This window comes from Salmo trutta, chromosome 7, assembly GCF_901001165.1.
Source record: "Salmo trutta chromosome 7, fSalTru1.1, whole genome shotgun sequence".
NCBI lineage: Eukaryota > Metazoa > Chordata > Actinopteri > Salmoniformes > Salmonidae > Salmo > Salmo trutta.
Window position 1 is genome coordinate 13,067,790 of NC_042963.1, and position 19,012 is coordinate 13,086,801.

General features: G+C 42.6%; 1 protein-coding gene across 2 annotated transcripts in view; it reads left to right on the forward strand.

Moving 5' to 3' along the window:
- Positions 1 to 16,881, forward strand: part of LOC115196957 (protein shisa-like-1a) — a 69,259-nt gene extending 52,378 nt beyond the window's left edge. For both annotated transcript variants that reach the window (XM_029758023.1, XM_029758021.1), the window contains 2 exons: positions 7,678 to 7,985; positions 15,418 to 16,881. In XM_029758023.1, the coding sequence (XP_029613883.1) occupies positions 7,678 to 7,985; positions 15,418 to 15,422 (313 nt within the window). In that variant the 3' untranslated portion in view covers positions 15,423 to 16,881. The remainder of the gene's footprint in view (positions 1 to 7,677; positions 7,986 to 15,417) is intronic.
- The last annotated feature ends 2,131 nt before the right edge of the window (positions 16,882 to 19,012 follow it).

Here is a 19,012-nt window from a genome sequence, read left to right on the forward strand (position 1 = left end):
GTTATTACAAAATCTAAAATTTACAATCAAACAAACATTAATCAGATATAGTAAACTTTGTACATACAATTTATGGATGGCCACAATTGCTCTTGAAGATGTATTGGGCTATGCAGGCTCTCTTGTTCAAGCCCAGTTCTACCACAACTGATTCAACTATTCAAGGTCTCGATGAACAGCTGAAGTCTTGATGAACAGCTGAGTAGTAGAATCAAGTGTGGTAGCACTGGGATTGAACAAAAAAGCCTGCATAACCCTGTGGCTCTTCAATAGCAATTTTGTTAACTCCTGATACACAAACTGTGACAAATTAGACAAATACAAAACAAATCTGACATTGGATGGGTGCTCTAAATCCTTTAGCTACAAATGTTCTTAGTAATGATATACACGGCTGTCCAGCTCCAGTAAAAGAGCACACATTCCCAGATGTATAAATATGAAAACAGTTGGGAGTACTCACAGATTTGGAACAGAACATACATAAGTGCTACTGACAGTGTTTGATGTCCTGTAGCATAAATTGTTTGTCAGCTTCTCAAATGACAGAAAGTGGCACCTGAAAAGGAGAAAACGTTACAACTTGTGCTACTTATCGCATGCATTTGTACCGTAGGGAGGGCGTGCATCTGACGGATGAGGGCAACAGATGCCTTCTTTGAGAGTTGGTCACTCTACCGTTCTCTCCGCCGTAGTACTAATGCTAGTGCACGCCACACTCACTGTTCCTTGCCACTCAACGACGCCCAACAAACCCAAAGGCTCTTTTAAGAGAGACCTAATCAATTAAAATAAGCACACAGCGTGCATGCGTGTGTACGCCGGTGTGTGTGCCGGGAAAGGGTGGGGGGTGTCAAACTAATACACGAAACAGAATGGTCAAAATATCCCCTCTGGTAGGCAAATCCAGGATCTTAAAATCGCAGGGCGGTGACGCTAAAAGTTATGCTACCAACCCTGTTATAGATACGTCAACTAGACACTATTTAAATAGACAGTACGGTGATGAGAGCACCTGTTTGTTCCAAAATGTTTTTGTTCATTCTGTACTGATTTACCGTTTATTTATCTTGCTTGGTCTTTAAGAGTCTATTGACGCACCCGTGCTTCAATCTAAGTAACATAATAAAAAAATCCCCATACAAAATCCATCATTTTAAACTAGAGATATCTGTTTTTTTGCATGGGCTGCATCTCAATCCACCACATCCGCATATGTCGGCCTTACCCATCTGCGGTGGAAGGTGGCCAAGCTACAGTGATGTTTGTCAGACCATGAGACCGAAAATCTGTCTTCTCATGAAAACGTCTGTAGTGTCCGAACGGTTTGGACTATAAAATAATATGACCACTCTATGGAAAAATTTGACGATTTGCTCTACAACCCCTACAAGTGTCATGGGACTCATCTGAAGCTAACCCATACAAATGAATGGGAGTATGGAGGTAGTTTTGTGACAACAAAAATAAGGGGTTAAATATGTGACCAAAAAAACTTAAATATATCCTGAGCTTTCTTATATCTTTTAGATTTAGGACAGACCATAGCTGCAAGAAGTAGTTTGGGGGTGGGGGTGCTGCAGATTATTTTTTTGCCCCAACTGAAGGCGTCAATATCGGCTTATACAGGACTAGTAAAGGCCCAGTGAAAACAAAATTCACTACTGTCATTTCCGGACTATTAAGCGCACCTGAATATAAGCCGCACCCACTGAATTAATTATTATTTTTTTTTAACATAAATAAGCCGCACATGTCTATAAGCCGCAGGTGCCTACCGGTACATTGAAACAAATGAACTTTACACAGGCTTTAACGAAACACGGCTTGCAACAAAAATAAATAGGCTTTAACGAAACACGGCTTGTAACAAAAATAAATAGGCTTTAACAAAGCACGGCTTGTAACAAAAATAAATAGGCTTTAACGAAACACGGCTTGTAACAAAAATAAATAGGCTTTAACGAAACACGGCTTGTAACAAAACATGTAAAAATAGCAGTGAACAGTAGCCTACCAAGAAAGTCATTGGTCACTATCTTCCTCCTCCTGTGCACTGAAACCATCTCCTTCGGTGTCGGAGTTGAATAGCCTCAGAATTGCTTCATCCGATATTGGATCGTTATCATTGTCGCTCTCGTCACTTTCATCCGGAGGCAAATCCCTCGCTGAGCCCTCTTCAACATGCAGCAGTCCAGCCTTTCGAACCCCGTTGATGATAGTGGATTTTTTGACAATGCTCCACGCTGTCAGGATCCACAAATTTGAAAGCGGGAAAAATCCATATATTAGCCGCGTCATTGTTTAAGCCGCAAAGTTCAAAGCGTGGGAAAAAAGTTGCGGCTTATAGTCCGGAATTTATGGTAAATGTATTTGAGCGTTTACCAGAGTTTGTAACTTGAGTCTGATAATTATCTGTACAAAACAGTTAATCTGATAATAATTGTGGAATATAAAAATACTTGTTTGATACAGTTAAAGTCAGAAGTTTACATACACCTTAGCTAAATACATTTAAACTCAGTTTTTCAAAATTCCTGACATTTTCTCAGAGTAAAAATTCCCTGTCTTAGGTCAGTTAGGATCACCACTTTATTTTAAGAATGTGAAATGTCAGAATAATAGCTGTTGTAACAGTCAGGTTTGTAGGCCTCCTTGCTCTCACACGCTTTTTCAGTTTTGCCCACACATTTTCTATAGGATTGAGGTCAGGGCTTTGTGATGGCCACTCCAATACCTTGACTTTATTGTCCTTAAGCCATTTTGACACAACTTTGGAAGTATGCTTAGGGTCATTGTCCATTTGGAAGACCCATTTGCGACCAAGCTTGAACTTCCTGACTGATGTCTTGAGATGTTGCTTCAATATATCCACATAACTTTCCATCCTCATGATGCCATCAATTTTGTGAAGTGCACCAGTCCCTCCTGCAGCAAAGCACCCCCACAACATGATGCTGCCACCCTGTGCTTCCTGATTGGGATGGTGTTCTTTGGCTTGCAAGCCTCTTCCTTTTTCCTCCAAACATAACGATGGTCATTATGGCCAAACAGTTCTATTTTTGTTTCATCAGACCAGAGGACATTTCCCCAAAAAGTACGATCTTTGTCCCATGTGCAGTTGCAAACCGTAGTCTGGATTTTTTCTGGCAGTTTTGGAGCAGTGGCTTCTTCCTTGCTGAGCGGCCTTTCAGGTTATGTCGATATAGGACTCGTTTTACTGTGGATATAGATACTTTTGTACCTGTTTCCTCCAGCATCTTCACAAGGTCCTTTGCTCTTGTTCTGGGATTGATTTGCACTTTTCGCACCAAAGTACGTTCATCTCTAGGAGACAGAACGCATCTCCTTCCTTAGCGGTATGATGGCTGCGTGGTCCCATGGTGTTTATACTTGTGTACTATTGTTTGTACAGATGAACGTGGTACCTTCAAGCATTTGGAAATTGCTCCAAGGATGAACCAGACTTGTGGAGGCATTGGCTGATTTCTTTTGTTTTCCCATGTCAAGCAAAGAGGCACTGAGTTTGAAGGTAGGCCTTGAAATACATCCACAGGTACACCTCCAATTGACTCAGGCTAATTGACATCATTTATCAGAAGCTTCTAAAGCCATGACATAATTTTCTGTAATTTTCCAAGCTGTTTAAAGGCACAGTCAACTTAGTGTATGTAAACCTCTGAGCCACTGGAATTGTGATACAATGAATTATAAGTGAAATAATCTGTCTATAAACAATTGTTGGAAAAATTACTTGTGTCATGCACAAAGTCGATGTCCTAACCAATTTGCCAAAACTATAGTTTGTTAACAAGACATTTGTGGAGTGGTTGAAAAACGAGTTTTAATGACACCAACCTAAGTGTATGTAAACTTCTGATTTCAACTCTACATGTTTTCCAGTTTCTTGAAATACTTTGTAAATGCAATTTGTTTCTATGTGAAAACTGAAATGGTCTATTCGTTCCTTTTCCATTTTAGTAGACATTCTTATCTAGAGCAACTTACAGGAGTGAGTGCATACATGTTCATACTTTTTCATACAGGTCCCCCATGGGAATCGAACCCATAACCGTAGCATTGAAGTAGTAAAGGCTAAATTCAATATTTTATCAAATAATACAAAAATAATTACATTTGTCAGCTGAGTAGAACCCCACCTCCCAACGGCTTAGACTTTTAGAGGTGAAAAAAAGAAAGTCTAAAACAGGTCACGCAAGCAAATTATCATTATGATGTTGTTTTATCTGGATGATTCATGTACAACCTGCACCCCTGCTACTTTTTACTGGTGGATGGCGACGTCAGGTTTTCGGGAACACATTGAAAAGTAACTTGACACTGTGTTGATCAGTCAGCGCAAATTTGGATTATAATGACCAGAAGAAAATTGAATGAATGCGTAAGTTAAGGGCTAGAATTAGCACTGGATCTCTGGTGTGTGCATGTATTATAAATTAGCAGCGTGGCAGTTTTACTAAAGTTCCCAAAGTCTGGTGTCTCTAACTAGCTATAATAGAAGCCAAGGACATGCTCTAGTTACATTTTTTTTGCTCTGATTACACGTAAGTGTCCAGGTCAGCAGTTTACTTCTGTTTACTTCAGCCGTATGAAAAACCTTCAATAGCTAGCTACCTACCTTTCACTTCTCATCCAACTGGTGTAAGTTAGCTAACTACAGCTGCTAGCTAGCGGTTTCTGTTGAGTAAGAACCAAGTTGCACACGGTTCGGCTGAAAATATGTTAGCATTTGTAGCACATCGTTGGCTTTTATTGGCCAGAAATGTGCACATGAGAGCAGTAAATAGTATTTTTTTTTTTTACGGATGCACCTACAAACTTATTCAATCCAAATGGATGTAAGTCTAATGGTCCTGGCCTCCTGAGTGGCGCAGTGATCTAAGGCAGTGCTTGAGGCGTCACTACAGCCCCGGGTTCGATCCCAGGCTGTGTTACTGCCGACCGTGACTGGGGGACCCATGAGGCGGTGCACAATTGGCCCAGCATCATCCAGGTTAGGGGAGGGTTTGGCCGGCCGGGATTTCCTTGTCCCATGGCGCTCTAGCGACTCCTTGTGGCGGGCCTGGCGCCTACAAGCTGACTTCGGTCGCCAGTTGTATGGTGTTTCCTCAGACACATTTGTGCGGCTGGCTTCCGGGTTAAGCGAGCAGTGTGTCAAGAAGCAGTGCGGCTTGGCTGGGTCGTGTTTCGGAGGACGCATGGCTCTCGACTTTCGCCTCTCCTAATTCCGTATGAAAAAGGGGTAAAAGTACGCAAAAAAATACAAAAATAAGGTCACCTTATGTGCGATGTAGCCTCGTTTTAATTGGACGTCTAGAATTTGAGCTAGGTTTGGGGAAAAAATTGTCTAACGACCATAATTCTAATGACACGTCAAAAATCTGGTATAGTGGTTCTTGGTAACCGCTGGACGAATTATGACGAGAGGCTGGGAGGGTGTTGTGTACCTCCGATCAAGTTGATTTGACGGTAGAGATATTTGGTTTACATATGATGGTAGGGCGATTTGAATTTAACATTGAGCTTCAACCAATGCATACTATATATAACATACTACAACACACTACACTAATGTAAGTAGATACACTAATATAGATAGACTTGAAGACAAATCTCTATGGAGACCGACAGCTCTGTCTGCAGCAATCGAGTGGAACTCAGGAAGAGAAGAGACATCCCATAGTGTGTATTGGAGCACCGTATGAGGACACTGACAGACTGAAACACAGACTCTGTCAGAGCTCTCTCTCTTATTCTGTCTGTATCTCTCCTCTAATACCCTGTCAGCGGGGTGCTCTCTGAGACCAGTTACACATGCCCTTCGGCAGGCCAGGATATTTCATCTAGTGGCTGATGGGAGGCCATTTCCTCCTCCTCCCCTCTGGACTGCAGAGTTGAAGTGGTGATATTTACCACTGGCCTCAGATTAAACTGGCCATAGCTCTGTGTCTGGGACTCTGAGCATCATGGCTAAAGTGTTACGGGCATGAGAGTGTTAATAGGCTATTCTATTACTGCGGACGGTGATTGGACCAGTCACTGGGTTTAGCAAATTATTACTTTATGTGTATCTGTTAGGAAATTCTTTGTGTCTGTGTCATGATCGGTCTCAGCTATTTGTCCTTTCATTTTGGCTTGTTTAACATTGTCTAACATTTGTTTCTGACGGCTGTCCAAACAGTTAGGTTTGCTTACTCTAAGGTTAAATCAAATGCACTGCTGGAAGGATGCCCTGCTGCTCTTAAATAGACAAATGTACACATCACCACAGACTAAACCATGAAAACAGCTATATGTCAGCTATATGTCACACAAGCACAGGGAGAGGTGAGAAGAGGTAAACATGGTTTTCATATGGGTTTGAGTGCAGTTGCAAAGCAAGTACAACCATAGAATAATTCTAAATGGTTTTGTGAAATATCCACAACACCATCCAAGGAAATGTTTGGAAAAGCCCATTATTCATTAGTCTTCCCCAAAATAAGGAATGGTGTTCCCTCCAAATAATCAAACTCACTTGAAAGCAGTAATATAATAATATTATCCTCTGTTTCATTATCTTTCAGGGTCAGAGAGATAAATTAAAGCTGACTGATGCTGAGTTCTGAACTCTGATAGGACCCAATCCCCTTCCTGTCTGAACTCTGATAGGACCCAATCCCCTTCCTGTCTGAACTCTGATAGGACCCAATCCCCTTCCTGTCTGAACTCTGATAGGACCCAATCCCCTTCCTGTCTGAACTCTGATAGGACCCAATCCCCTTCCTGTCTGAACTCTGATAGGACCCAATCCCCTTCCTGTCTGAACTCTGATAGGACCCAATCCCCTTCCTGGGTAGTCATTTCTCTAATACACAGATCTGTTACACAATGATTGTTTTTTAAATAATCAGCATATAAAGACATTTATTACAAGTGTCATTCATAACGCTGTTCATCGAGGTATTATCACGCTTAAAGGTATGACCGAGGTGCAGACATTGTTGAAGAAACTAGAGTGTATTCTTTAAAACAGTGGCAGGCAAACAGGTAAAGGCAGGTAGGGGTCAATAATCCAGAGAGGGAGTAAGGCACCGGAACAGCAGGCAGGCTCAGGTCAGGCAGGAAAGGTCAAAACCGGGAAACTAGAAAACAGGGACTATAGGAAAGACAGGAGCAAGGGAAAATGCTGGTAGGTTTGAACAAACAAAACAAATTGGCAGAAAACACAGGTATAAGTACCCGGGGATAATGGGGAAGATGAGTGACACCTGGAGGGGGGTGGAGACAAGCACAAGGACAGGTGAAACAGATCAGGGCGTGACAGGTATACTGTAATTGGAAACTATTTGCAGACATTTACCGTACAGGGGATTTATGGAGCGGAGCGTGAATCTGAAGAAGGTGCTAATGTGGACCACATAAATCCTTATGGAGTGTGAAATGCATTAATAAATGTGTTGGGATGAAAAACTGGGACCAACGTTTGAAGAGAGAGATTTATTAATTAAGGTGGATAGGCAACTAGAAACACCCTTTACATCTCAGTCACTCTTTCTTTAACATAATATACGTTTACCAAAAATATGCTTAAAATGCACACAGAAAAGGTGAATACATATAATTATATATTATGCCATTCTCACTTTCTCTATTTCCCCTATCGCTCCTATACAGTAACTATACAGCCCTGGTAGGAGTGTGGATCTACGGCTTCTTCGTCATGGTGCTGCTAGCCCTGGACTTCCTCTACTACTCGGCCATGAACTATGAGCTGTGCAGAGTATACCTGGAGAAGTGGGGTCTGGGTGGGCGCTGGCTGAAGAAAGCCAGGAGCCAGTGGCACCAGCCAGTCCCAGGAGAGGAGAATGAGACCCAGGCACAGACCCAGGGTCACCCCATGGCCCTCAGCCACCAGCACCCCAGACACAGCCTCAGAGGAGAGGACCAGAGCCCCACGAACCCTAGCACGCCCCCACCGTCTGGTGAGTCACTCTGTCGCCAGCAGTCAGTGGATGTCCACTCAGACTCATTGTGCGTTATATACATGACTACACTATTACATTGTACTGTATGGACATAGAGTTGTCAGAGTCAGGACACTAACACGTTCCAATGCCAAATGTTTCTGCGTTATTTTGCTGGAAGGCATAGATGGGGCAGATAGGACAATTGCTGATGATCTCATTCTGAACAGCAAAAGCACGAGGGAGCCTATCACATTCTCCCTCGGGGTTCATCACCTTACGCTGCCTCATCTTCATTATGTCTCGTAGAACGGTACGATGTTGCTAAGGGAAAGTTACCATAGCAGACCATCAGAGCAACATGTCTCCATAAGGAGAGGTTTGGTATCTCCAGCAGCAGTCCTTCCTCCCCCATCAGCTGCGTAGGCTGACAGGGAATCTGAACCACTGAGCCTCCCCACACACTCACGTACTCACCTGCTGTAACCTTTCCCGCAAACACACACGCATATATAGATGTACGCATGCATGCACACACACACACACACACCTACCTGCCCCCCCCCCCACACTCACACAGACAGACACACACGCTTGTGCCATCTCTTCCCACACACACTCCTATGCTCTCTCCATTTCTCCCCCCACACACACGCAAGGACTGCTCGATACCATACACTCGCCCAACATGCCCCTTCAGTCACTCGCACCACTCGGAGAGAGGAGGAAAGTGAGAGACAACTAAATACTGTAGTACCTTTGGGACACACATCAAGCCTTGACACACATATCTATCATCAAAGCATTCAAATAACAGCTGGATCAAACAACGTCAGAACAACCTAAATCTTTGGCTAAAAACGTCAATTATTCAAACTGATCTCTGTCTCAGATGTTCTCTAGAGGTCCAGGAGCTGGCTTATACTCAGACAGACAGACAGACAGACAGACAGACAGACAGACAGACAGACAGACAGACAGACAGACAGACAGACAGACAGACAGACAGACAGACAGACAGACAGACAGACAGAGTCCTCTGGGCCAAGCCATCTCTCTGACTGTCTATGAGAACTTAATGAGGGCAGAGATATGACAAATGGGTTTATGGCCGTGCCAGACCATGACAGCCAGAGTTCTGACAAAGACAGAGAAGCTTGGCAGTGGAAGGGGATCCTGGGGCTGTTTTAGTGGTGAATACATGCCTAACTACCACTGGGACATGTCCACAGAGACACATGTCCATAGCACTTGTCCTATTGATGAATATATGCCTAATTAGAACCTGCCATGATCGAGGAGCTCAGATACTATCTATCCTAGTGGTGAATACATGCTTTAAAGCACCCATGCAGTCTTTTTAATTGTATTTTTTAAATCATCACTGTATGTCTAATAAATAACTGTGTGTTTATTTCATGAAAATAACTCAAAATATATTTTGTATAATTTATTCCTGAGACTCTTTTGGCCATTGAAATGCTCACTCTGATCGAGTGGCGTTATGAAACAAATGTGAAGATATTTGCATACACAGCCCTGATTGGTTGATAGGATGGTCTAATGCCCACCCCCATACCCTGATGAAGGGTCAAACAGCTCTTAAACAAAAAGGGCATTATCATTATTTTCACCATTTCAGAGTGTTATTTCAACCTCATGGTGTGGAAAAATAAAAACAAATAAAACAGAAAAATCTAGTTTTTAACAGCACTGCCCCTTTAACTACAACGTTAGACAGAGACGTCAGTTCAGTCTGAGAAGCCTCAATAACTTCAGCCAGGGCTACTTGACCCCTACAGGCAACAGCCCACTTCAGACAAAATATGGGGTCTTTGAAAGGGGATCAGAATTGGGTCAGGAATAGGGTGTTGTAATGGATGATTGAGAGTCAGTGCTTTGCATTGTGACTCCATAAGGTTGGTATAGATTGCATTGAGTTCTTTAACTTCACTATGAGCTTGTTCTGAAAATAGAGACGTATGTCTATTTTATTTTGTCATTTGGGCTCCCAAGTGGTGCAGCGGTCTAAGGAACTGCATCTCAGTGCTAGAGGTTTCATTACAGACTCTGGTTCGATTCCAGGCTGTATCACAACCGGCTGTGATTGGGAGTCCCATAGGGCGGCGCACAATTGGCCTAGCGTCGTCCAGGTTAGGTTAGGGCCGTCATTATAAATAAGAATTTGTTCTTAACTGACTTGCCTAGTTAAATGAAGGTTAAATAAAATAAAAAATGGAGATTAGACTTACTCTGGCTTAGTCAGCTCATAGCATGTATGCTTTCTGTAAACATTCATTAGTATGATATTTTCATAATATGTACAAAGTTATGAATGAAAAATGATGCTCTCTTCCCAAATGACAAAAACATTGAGATGACAGAGAACAAAGGCTCTGTTCAATCAAAAGCTGTTTTTCTGGGATGAGGTTAAAATAACATTGCTATTGTCTTACACTGAAAACTCTACAACCAGTTGTGACTGAATAGCTTCCAGAGTTTGTTGCCCAAACAACACGTCATCATCAGATGGCCTTGAGTTTAGTTGCGAGGGACAGAGCTGTATCACCAGGGTCAGGGAGGATGATGGGTAATGACTGAGAATTAGAGTCTCAGAACTGGGGCATCTCCAATACTTTTTAAAGTAGAAGTATCAGATCATTTCGCTGTATCTACTTCCTCTTGTGGAGGAATTGCAGCCTGACAAGTGAATGTGTGGGAACACTGTTTGCCATAAGGCTACTTGAGAAGGCTGGTATGTGTGCACAGCCTTAGATCTGTTACGGGCTCTGTGTAGGCGGCCTGGGAATCTGTTATTACTTTCTCTCCGTGGATAGATAAATGCCCTTTATAAAAAAAATCTGCTTAAACAAATACAGACGGCTTAACCAGGTACTGTGTGTTCTGACTAAAAAGAAGAGACAACACGCATTGATCAGGAAAAGGAAAAAACAGCCATGTATTTACACTAATCTGGTGTAGATGTCGACTGATTATGATTTTTCGGTGCCGATTATTGGAGGACCAAAAAAGCCGCTACCGATTAATCAGCCGATTTTTGTTTTATTTGTAATAATGACAATTACAACAATACTGAATGAACACTTATTTTAATTTAATATAATACATCAATAAAATCAATTTAGCCTCAAATAAATTATGAAACATGTTCAATTTGGTTTAAATAATGCAAAAACAAAGTGTTGGAGAAGAAAGTAAAAGTGCAATATGTGCCATGTAAGAAAGCTAACGTTTAAGTTCCTTGCTCAGAACATGAGAACATATGAAATCTGGTGGTTCCTTTTAACATGAGTCTTCAATATTCCCAGGTAAGAAGATTTAGGTTGTAGGAATTATAGGACTATTTCTCTCTATACGATTTGTATTTCATATACCTTTGACTATTGAATGTTCTTATAGGCACTTTAGTATTGCCAGTGTAACAGTATAGCTTCCGTCCCTCTCCTCGCTCCTACCTGGGCTCGAACCAGGAACACATCGACAACAGCCACCCTCGAAGCAGCGTTACCCATGCAGAGCAAGGGGAACAACTACTCCAAGTCTCAGAGCGAGTGACGTTTGAAACGCTATTAGCGCGCACCCGCTAACTAGCTAGCCATTTCACATCAGTTATACCAGCCTAATCTTGGGAGTTGATAGGCTTGAAGTCATAAACAGCGCAATGCTTAAAGCACAGCGAAGAGCTGCTGGCAAATCGCACGAAAGTGCTGTTTGAATGAATGCTTACGAGCCTGCTGCTGCCTACCACCGCTCAGTCAGACTGCTCTATCAAATCATAGACTTAATTATAACATAATAACACACAGAAATACGAGCCTTAGGTCATTAATATGGTCAAATCCAGAAACTATCATCTCGAAAAAAAAAGTTTTTTCTTTCAGTGAAATACGGAACTGTTCCGTATTTTATCTAACGGGTGGCATCCCTAAGTCTAAATATTCCTGTCACATTGCACAACCTTCAATGTTATGTCATAATTACGTAAAATTCTGGCAAATTAGTTCGCAACGAGCCAGGCGGCCCAAACTGTTGCATATACACTGACCCTGCGTGCAATGAACGCAAAATGACACAATTTCACCTCGTTAATATTGCATGCTAACCTGGATTTCTTTTAGCTAAATATGCAGGTTTAAAAATATATACTTCTGTGTATTAATTTTAAGAAAGGCCTTAATGTTTATGGTTCGGTACAGTCGGGCAACGGTTGTGCTTTTTTCGCAAATGCGCTTTTGTTAAATCATCCCCCGTTTGGCGAAGTCGGCTGTCTTTGTTAGGAAGAAATAGCCTTCACAGTTCGCAACGAGCCAGGCGGCCCAAACTGCTGCATATACCCTGGCTCTGTTTGCAAGAGAAGTGACACATTGTTCCTAGTTAAAAGAAATTCATGTTAGCAGGCAATATTAACTAAATATGCAGGTTTAAAAATATATACTTTTGTATTGATTTTAAGAAAGGCATTGATGTTTATGGTTGGAGCAAGGTGTACCTAAGCGATTATATGCAACGCAGGACAGGCTAGATAAACTAGTAATATCATCAACCATGTGTAGTTAACTAGTGATTATGATTGATTGTTTTTTATAAGATAAGTTTAATACTAGCTAGCAACTTACCTTGGCTTCTTACCGCATTCGCGTAACAGGCAGGCTCCTCGTGGAGTGCAATGTAAAGCAGGTGGTTAGAGCATTGGACTAGTTAACCGTTAGGTTGCAAGATTGAATTCCCGAGCTGACAAAGTAAAAATCTGTCGTTCTGCCCCTGAACAAGGCAGTTAACCCACTGTTCCTGACTTGCCTAGTTAAATAAAGGTCTAAAAAATAACATAAAAAAATCTTCCAAATCGGCGTCCATCAATACCGATTTCCGATTGTTATGAAAACTTGAAATCGGCCCTAATTAAATCGGCCATTCCGATTAATCGTCCGACCTCTAATCCGGTGGGTCCAATATAGAAAACAAACAGTAAATCCCCTTGTTTAAGTATAACAAAGAATATGAACAGTGGGATCATGGCAGTATCAAGTACGCCATGATTGATAAGAAGCTGTGGCTTCTTAATTTGCTTTCTTTGCCAATTTGTGCACGGAGAGCACATGGCCACACACGTGATTTATTTTTTACATTGTGGTCCACTGGAGACCTGGTAGCAAGCATTTACACGGCAGTAAACACAGCTGTTCTTGGAAGCTCAGAGCACCACGCGATAAAAACACTCGTCGCACAGTAATGAAACGGGATGTCCTACTGACGGTTACAAAGTCTCAGATCGGGTTAAAACGTCTGATTATTAAGGCAGCTCTCTCTGCCCAGGGGTGGGGTGATACCTCCTAACTCTCTTGATACCCTCTTCACCCCATGGCATCGGATCGCACATGTCTGATGGACGCCGGACCAGAGAGAGGTCCTATGTTCAGTTTCTTTCATGTAGGCAGCCTTCTCTTCTGTATTATTACTGGTGCACTTCACATTCCTCATGTGCCCGTGCTAATACAAACTTAGTATGATGCTTCAGAGCATCATAAAAAAGAGCTGAAATCCAATATCGTTTAATTCAGGTTTGACAACACAGTAAGAGACGATATGACTGCTTAGGGGTTGGTGTGTAATGTGTCATTAAAAAAAGCGAAAAATCCATTCCCTCTCTACAGTATGTTTGTTGATGGAATTAACAATACATGAGTGCTGATTTGATGAGTGAGGATATGCCAGCTACAAGAGCATTGACAGTGTGAAAACAGAGTAGGCAGCCAGCAACATTCCATATCATATTAATACTGCATGGTGAAGATCTATCGCTACGGTGATCAACGCCTGGACAACTTGGCATCAGATCACAGCAACCTGGCCAAGCTCTATATACTACACCACCCACCTCCTGGGTGGTGCCTGCCTGCCTACCTGACTGCTTCAAGAGGCCTGCACAGGTCAGCCAACCAGAGTGGTCCAAACAAGGTGGCATCTGTCATCACATTTACAGGCCCTGACTCAGAGCTGAGCCATCTGCTTGGTTGTCACCTAACAGCCATTTCCAGTCAGGCCTCTGTGACTGAGATATCGTATTGGCAAGTCTGTCACCTGGCAAATGGAGACTGGTTTATGATTCATCAGATGGTCAATGTCTGGTACATTGCTTTGATTGTACTTGACCATATGGCAGAAAACACACCTACACCCACCTCACTTACAGTACCCATCTGCTTGCCAGTCTGCCAGAGCAGTGAGTGACACAATAATATCACACAGATACCACTCACTCATGCCAGATTCTTCCAGAAATATGCTTGATAGCTTCAAACAGCTTTCATGAAAAACATTTTGGTCCACAAGTGTCGTGATAAATGCTTGTGTCTATTTCCTGCATATTCACACATTATCTTTGAACCACAACTTTTATCTGAAGTGTTTTGTGTGGTAATGACTGAGTAGTAAATAATTAAATCAAGTGAAGGCTGTCCTGTGTTTGCAGGGTTGGGGAGTAACTGATTAAATGTAATTAGTTACATGTAATCTGATTACAAAAAAACGAATTGTAATCAGTTACGTTCCCAGCTAAAATATTGTAATCAGATTACAGATACTTTTGAAAACTAGATGATTACTTCTTGGATTACATTTAAATTCAGAAAGGATGTTTGCGGGGAAAGAATGCATAATGACACCTTTCTGTTTACCCAGTGACATTCAATTCAGCATTGAAAAAAAGCATACGTTTAATAGTTTGTTCCACCTGAGCGAGTCTGACCACAAGTCACAGACCACTATGACGACACGCCAAATGCATTTGATGGATCTTTTTTGTCTTCTTCTAATGCCTCTTAAGGGGAAAGTAATCTGAAAGTAATCCGATTATTTTGAGTTGTGTTACTGATGACAATTTTGGTCTGGTAACTAGTGACTGTAACGGATTACATTGAGAAGGTAACCTACCTTTCCCTGTGTGTGTGTGTGTGTGTGTGTGTTCCCTGTGTGTGTGTGTTCCCTGTGTGTGTGTGTGTGTGTGTGTGTGTGTGTGTGTGTGTGTGTGTGTGTGTGTGTGTGTGTGTGTGTGTGTGTGTGGTGTGTGTGTGTGTGTGTGTGTGTGTGTGTGTAGAGCAGCATGTCCAGGCCCTGTCCAATTAGAGAGTATCACTCTCCATATGGTGGCCTAATTTACATTTAAAAAATGCACAACACAACACAGGCTGGTAGAGAGGAATCATCAGGGAGGGGAATGGTTGTTGATTTTTGTTCCTTTCTTCACTGCAATTAAAAATAGATCACAACAATAACCATGTCATGCCTTTTTCCCCACTGGCCTTGTGCAATACAAACAAGGAGAAGGCTGAGACTACAGTATATGTGGCTGGTTAATTTAGCTGGGTGATGGGTTCTATACTCCTGTTCCAAGGGTTTTAATACTACATCACTTTCCTTTTTTCCCATTCAGACTGAAGCTGCGAGAGGATGAATGGATGGTAGAGAGCAGCGATGCTGAGCAGAGCACGCCGCAGAAGATAGCACGGCTCCGACACCTGTCTATGTCTGGCAGGATTTTTTACACAGTAACATACCACAGGGTGGCTGGCCCTGCCGGAGATAGCAGTTAGCTAGCAGAACCTGCTCGCCTCCATTCCTCTAAACACCTCCACCACTGGACCAACGGAACCAGGCCAAAGGTCAACACTAGACTACTATGAAAGGTCCTGGCGAATGGAGCTGCTGCTACCCGAACACTGTTAAGGAACAGGTCACAGGCACTGAAAGTGATCATGAAGAACCCCCTGCATGGGCTGGGGCTGTTCTAAGAGGATGCCAATGGAAACTGAAACCACAACTGATCAACTGAACAAGGGGGGCTTTGTTTAATGTGTGTGTTTGAGTGTTCATTGTACTTTGTTGCTGTGTGGGGTTAAATTCAGTAGTAGTCAGAAGAGGTAGTGGGTGTATCTCTTGGTGATTTATTTCATGTAGACTAGTCAGGGACTTTTTACGAGTGGTAGACATTCTAGACGATTCACCATGATGCTTAGCATCTCTTTGGAGCTAAAATTAGGACATAGACTGGCTCAATCACTGAGGATAGATTTAATGGGACGGTGAAGTCTATGGAACAGACATATTTCAGCATAATGAACCTTTATTGAATACGGTGGCCCCTCCCCTTCAAGGCACCCTGTCAGCTCAGCAATCAGGGAGAGTGGAGTGCTGACAAAATAATCACGTCAGTGGTTCCCACTGAAAGGTGTTACACTGCAAAAAAAAGTGAAATCTAAGCAAGCCTAAATATCTTCTATTGAAATATCTTTCTTTTTTTTTCAAACCAAGCTAAATTATCTAACGTCAGTGGCAGATCATTTGATTTAGGCTTGCTCAGATTTCACTTTTTGCAGTGTAGTGCACGCACAGGGAGGGGATAAAGCTCAACACTTAACTCATTTCTGACATGAACTTTCTTATTGATCCATAAAGTGCAGTCTTTGTTGTGTTGGGAGGGGAGAGAGAATAAAGCATCTGTTCAGGTCAGCAGACTGGGAGGGGGATGGAGTGTAGGGGGGGAAGACCAGGCGGTATATAGTACTGTACAGGGGTATGTCTCTACTCACTCTCCTCACTCTACCCCAGTTCTGGAGCTATAACCTGCGATCTGGCAGCAGCTTAGCCAGTACATTACGTGCAGAGAATTCCTGGACTGTATGCACCGTGCAGCAGGCAATACACTACAGTATCCTTGGTAGGGGCCAACCAAGAGGGCAGACCCATAAATGGTTCTCTGGGAGTTACTGGAAATACCACCAATACTCCTGAACAGCCACATGGCAGGAGGAGCAGGACAACTATCCCCAATATACTAAAACGGCAAACTGAACCTGCCAATTTATTCAAATGATTTAAATAAATTGTTTTGTCAACATCTGGCTTCATAAATTCACTGAAGTGTGCAGCACCCCAAAAAAGTAAATGTTACAATTTTCTGTTACAACAATGACCATGGCTGGCAATATACACTGAGTGTACAAAACATTAAGAACTCTTTCCATGACATAGACTGACCAAGTGAATCCAGGTGAAAGCTATGATCCCTTCTTGATGTCACTTAAATCCACTTCAATCAGTGTAGATGAAGGGGAGGAGACAGGTTAAGGAAGGATTTTTAAGCCTTGAGGCAACTGAGACATGGATTGTGTATGTGTGCCATTCAGAGGGTGACAAATGATTTAAGTGCCTTTGAACAGGGTATGGTAGTAGGTGCCAGGCGCAACAGTTTGTGTCAAGAACTGCAATGTTGCTGGGGTTTTCACGTTCAACAACTTCCTGTGTGTATCAAGAATGGTCCACCATCCAAAGGACATCCAGACAACTTGACAACTGTGGGAAGCATTGGAGTCAACATGGGCCAGCATCCCTGAGGAACGCTTTCGACACCTTGTAGAGTCCATACCCCGGTGCAACTCAATATTAGGAAGGTGTTCCTAATGTTTGGTATACTCAACGGGATCTCTTATGATTAGCAATAACGTTCAGATTTGGCCAGTTTGAGATAGTTAACTTCCGTATAGTCTAATTGCATGTTTGCTCCAGCAAACTTGTACCTTGTGCTGAGATACGATGCGCCCAACTGAAATAATTGGCCTGGACTGGAGAGCTGTGGAGGTGCTAATTGCGCTCTATCTCTTCGTCCTGCTTTCCTTCCTTTCTCTCTCTCTCTCCCTCTTTCTCTCTCTCTCTTACCTCTTCCCCCCCTTTCCCTCTCTTCCTCTCTCTCCCACTCTGTCCTTACCTCTCTCTCTCCCTCTTTCTCTCTCTCTCTCTTACCTCTTCCCCCCCTTTCCCTCTCTTCCTCTCTCTCCCACTCTCTCCTTACCTCCCTCCCTCCCTCTCTCTCTCTCCCCCCCAGAAAGTGAGGCAGCATCAGCAGCAAGGAAGCCTGGAGGAGCAGGAATTTTAAACAGCTTCTGCAGTACAAAGGGGATTTAATTGGGCCTCAAAACAGTGGAAATGGCAGAGATCAGATATGCTAGGGAACACACGTCTCCTCCGGAACCCCAGTGCTGTTTTGCTGTAACAAGGCAAAGCTGTGAGCAGGGAATTCCCTTCCCATCGACAATATGTAGTGGTGATGACTAGGGTAATGCCCCTGCCCTAGCAGGCAGTGTCAACAGACATGTCATGTAGGCTTACAGCCCAACAGTTGCCCCTCTTATCATAGCAATGATAATGGGGAGCCTAACTGCAGCCCTCCCCAAACTGGAAGCCCAAACAAGGTCTGTGGTGTTGTTGTTTTAGAAGGCAAATCTGACTTTCTGTTTTGTTTTCTTAACATGGACTTGACGTGACATACCGTAATTTCCGGACTATTGAGCGCACCTGAATATAAGCCGCACCCACTGAATTTAAAAAATATATATTATTTTGAACATAAATAAGCCGCACATGTCTATAAGCCGCAGGTGCCTACCGGTACATTGAAACAAATGAACTTTACACAGGCTTTAACGAAACACGGCTTGTAACAAAAATAAATAGGCTTTAACGAAACACGGCTTGTAACAAAAATAAATAGGCTTTAACGAAGCACGGCTTGTAACAAAAATAAATTGGCTTTAACGAAACACGGCTTGTAACAAAAAATAAAAAATTAGCAGTAAACAGTAGCCTACCAAGAAAGTCATTGGTCACTATCTTCCTCCTCCTGTGCACTGAAACCACTGAAACCATCTCCTTCGGTGTCGGAGTTGAATAGCCTCAGAATTGCTTCATCCGAAATTGGATCGTTTTCATTGTCGCTCTCGTCACTGTTTGACCTTAACCCGTTCGGCAATTCCATTGGTCTAATGAAAGCTTCATGCCGCCAAAAAACTGAGCACGTCACATAATTTGTTTTTTGGGAGAAAAAAAATTTGAAAGCGGGAAAAATCCATATATTAGCCGTGTCATTGTTGAAGCCGCGAGGTTCAAAGCGTGGGAAAAAAGTTGCGGCTTATAGTCCGGAATTTACGGTAGTCAATATTGTAATCATTGCTGTAAGGATGGCAGCGCACTTA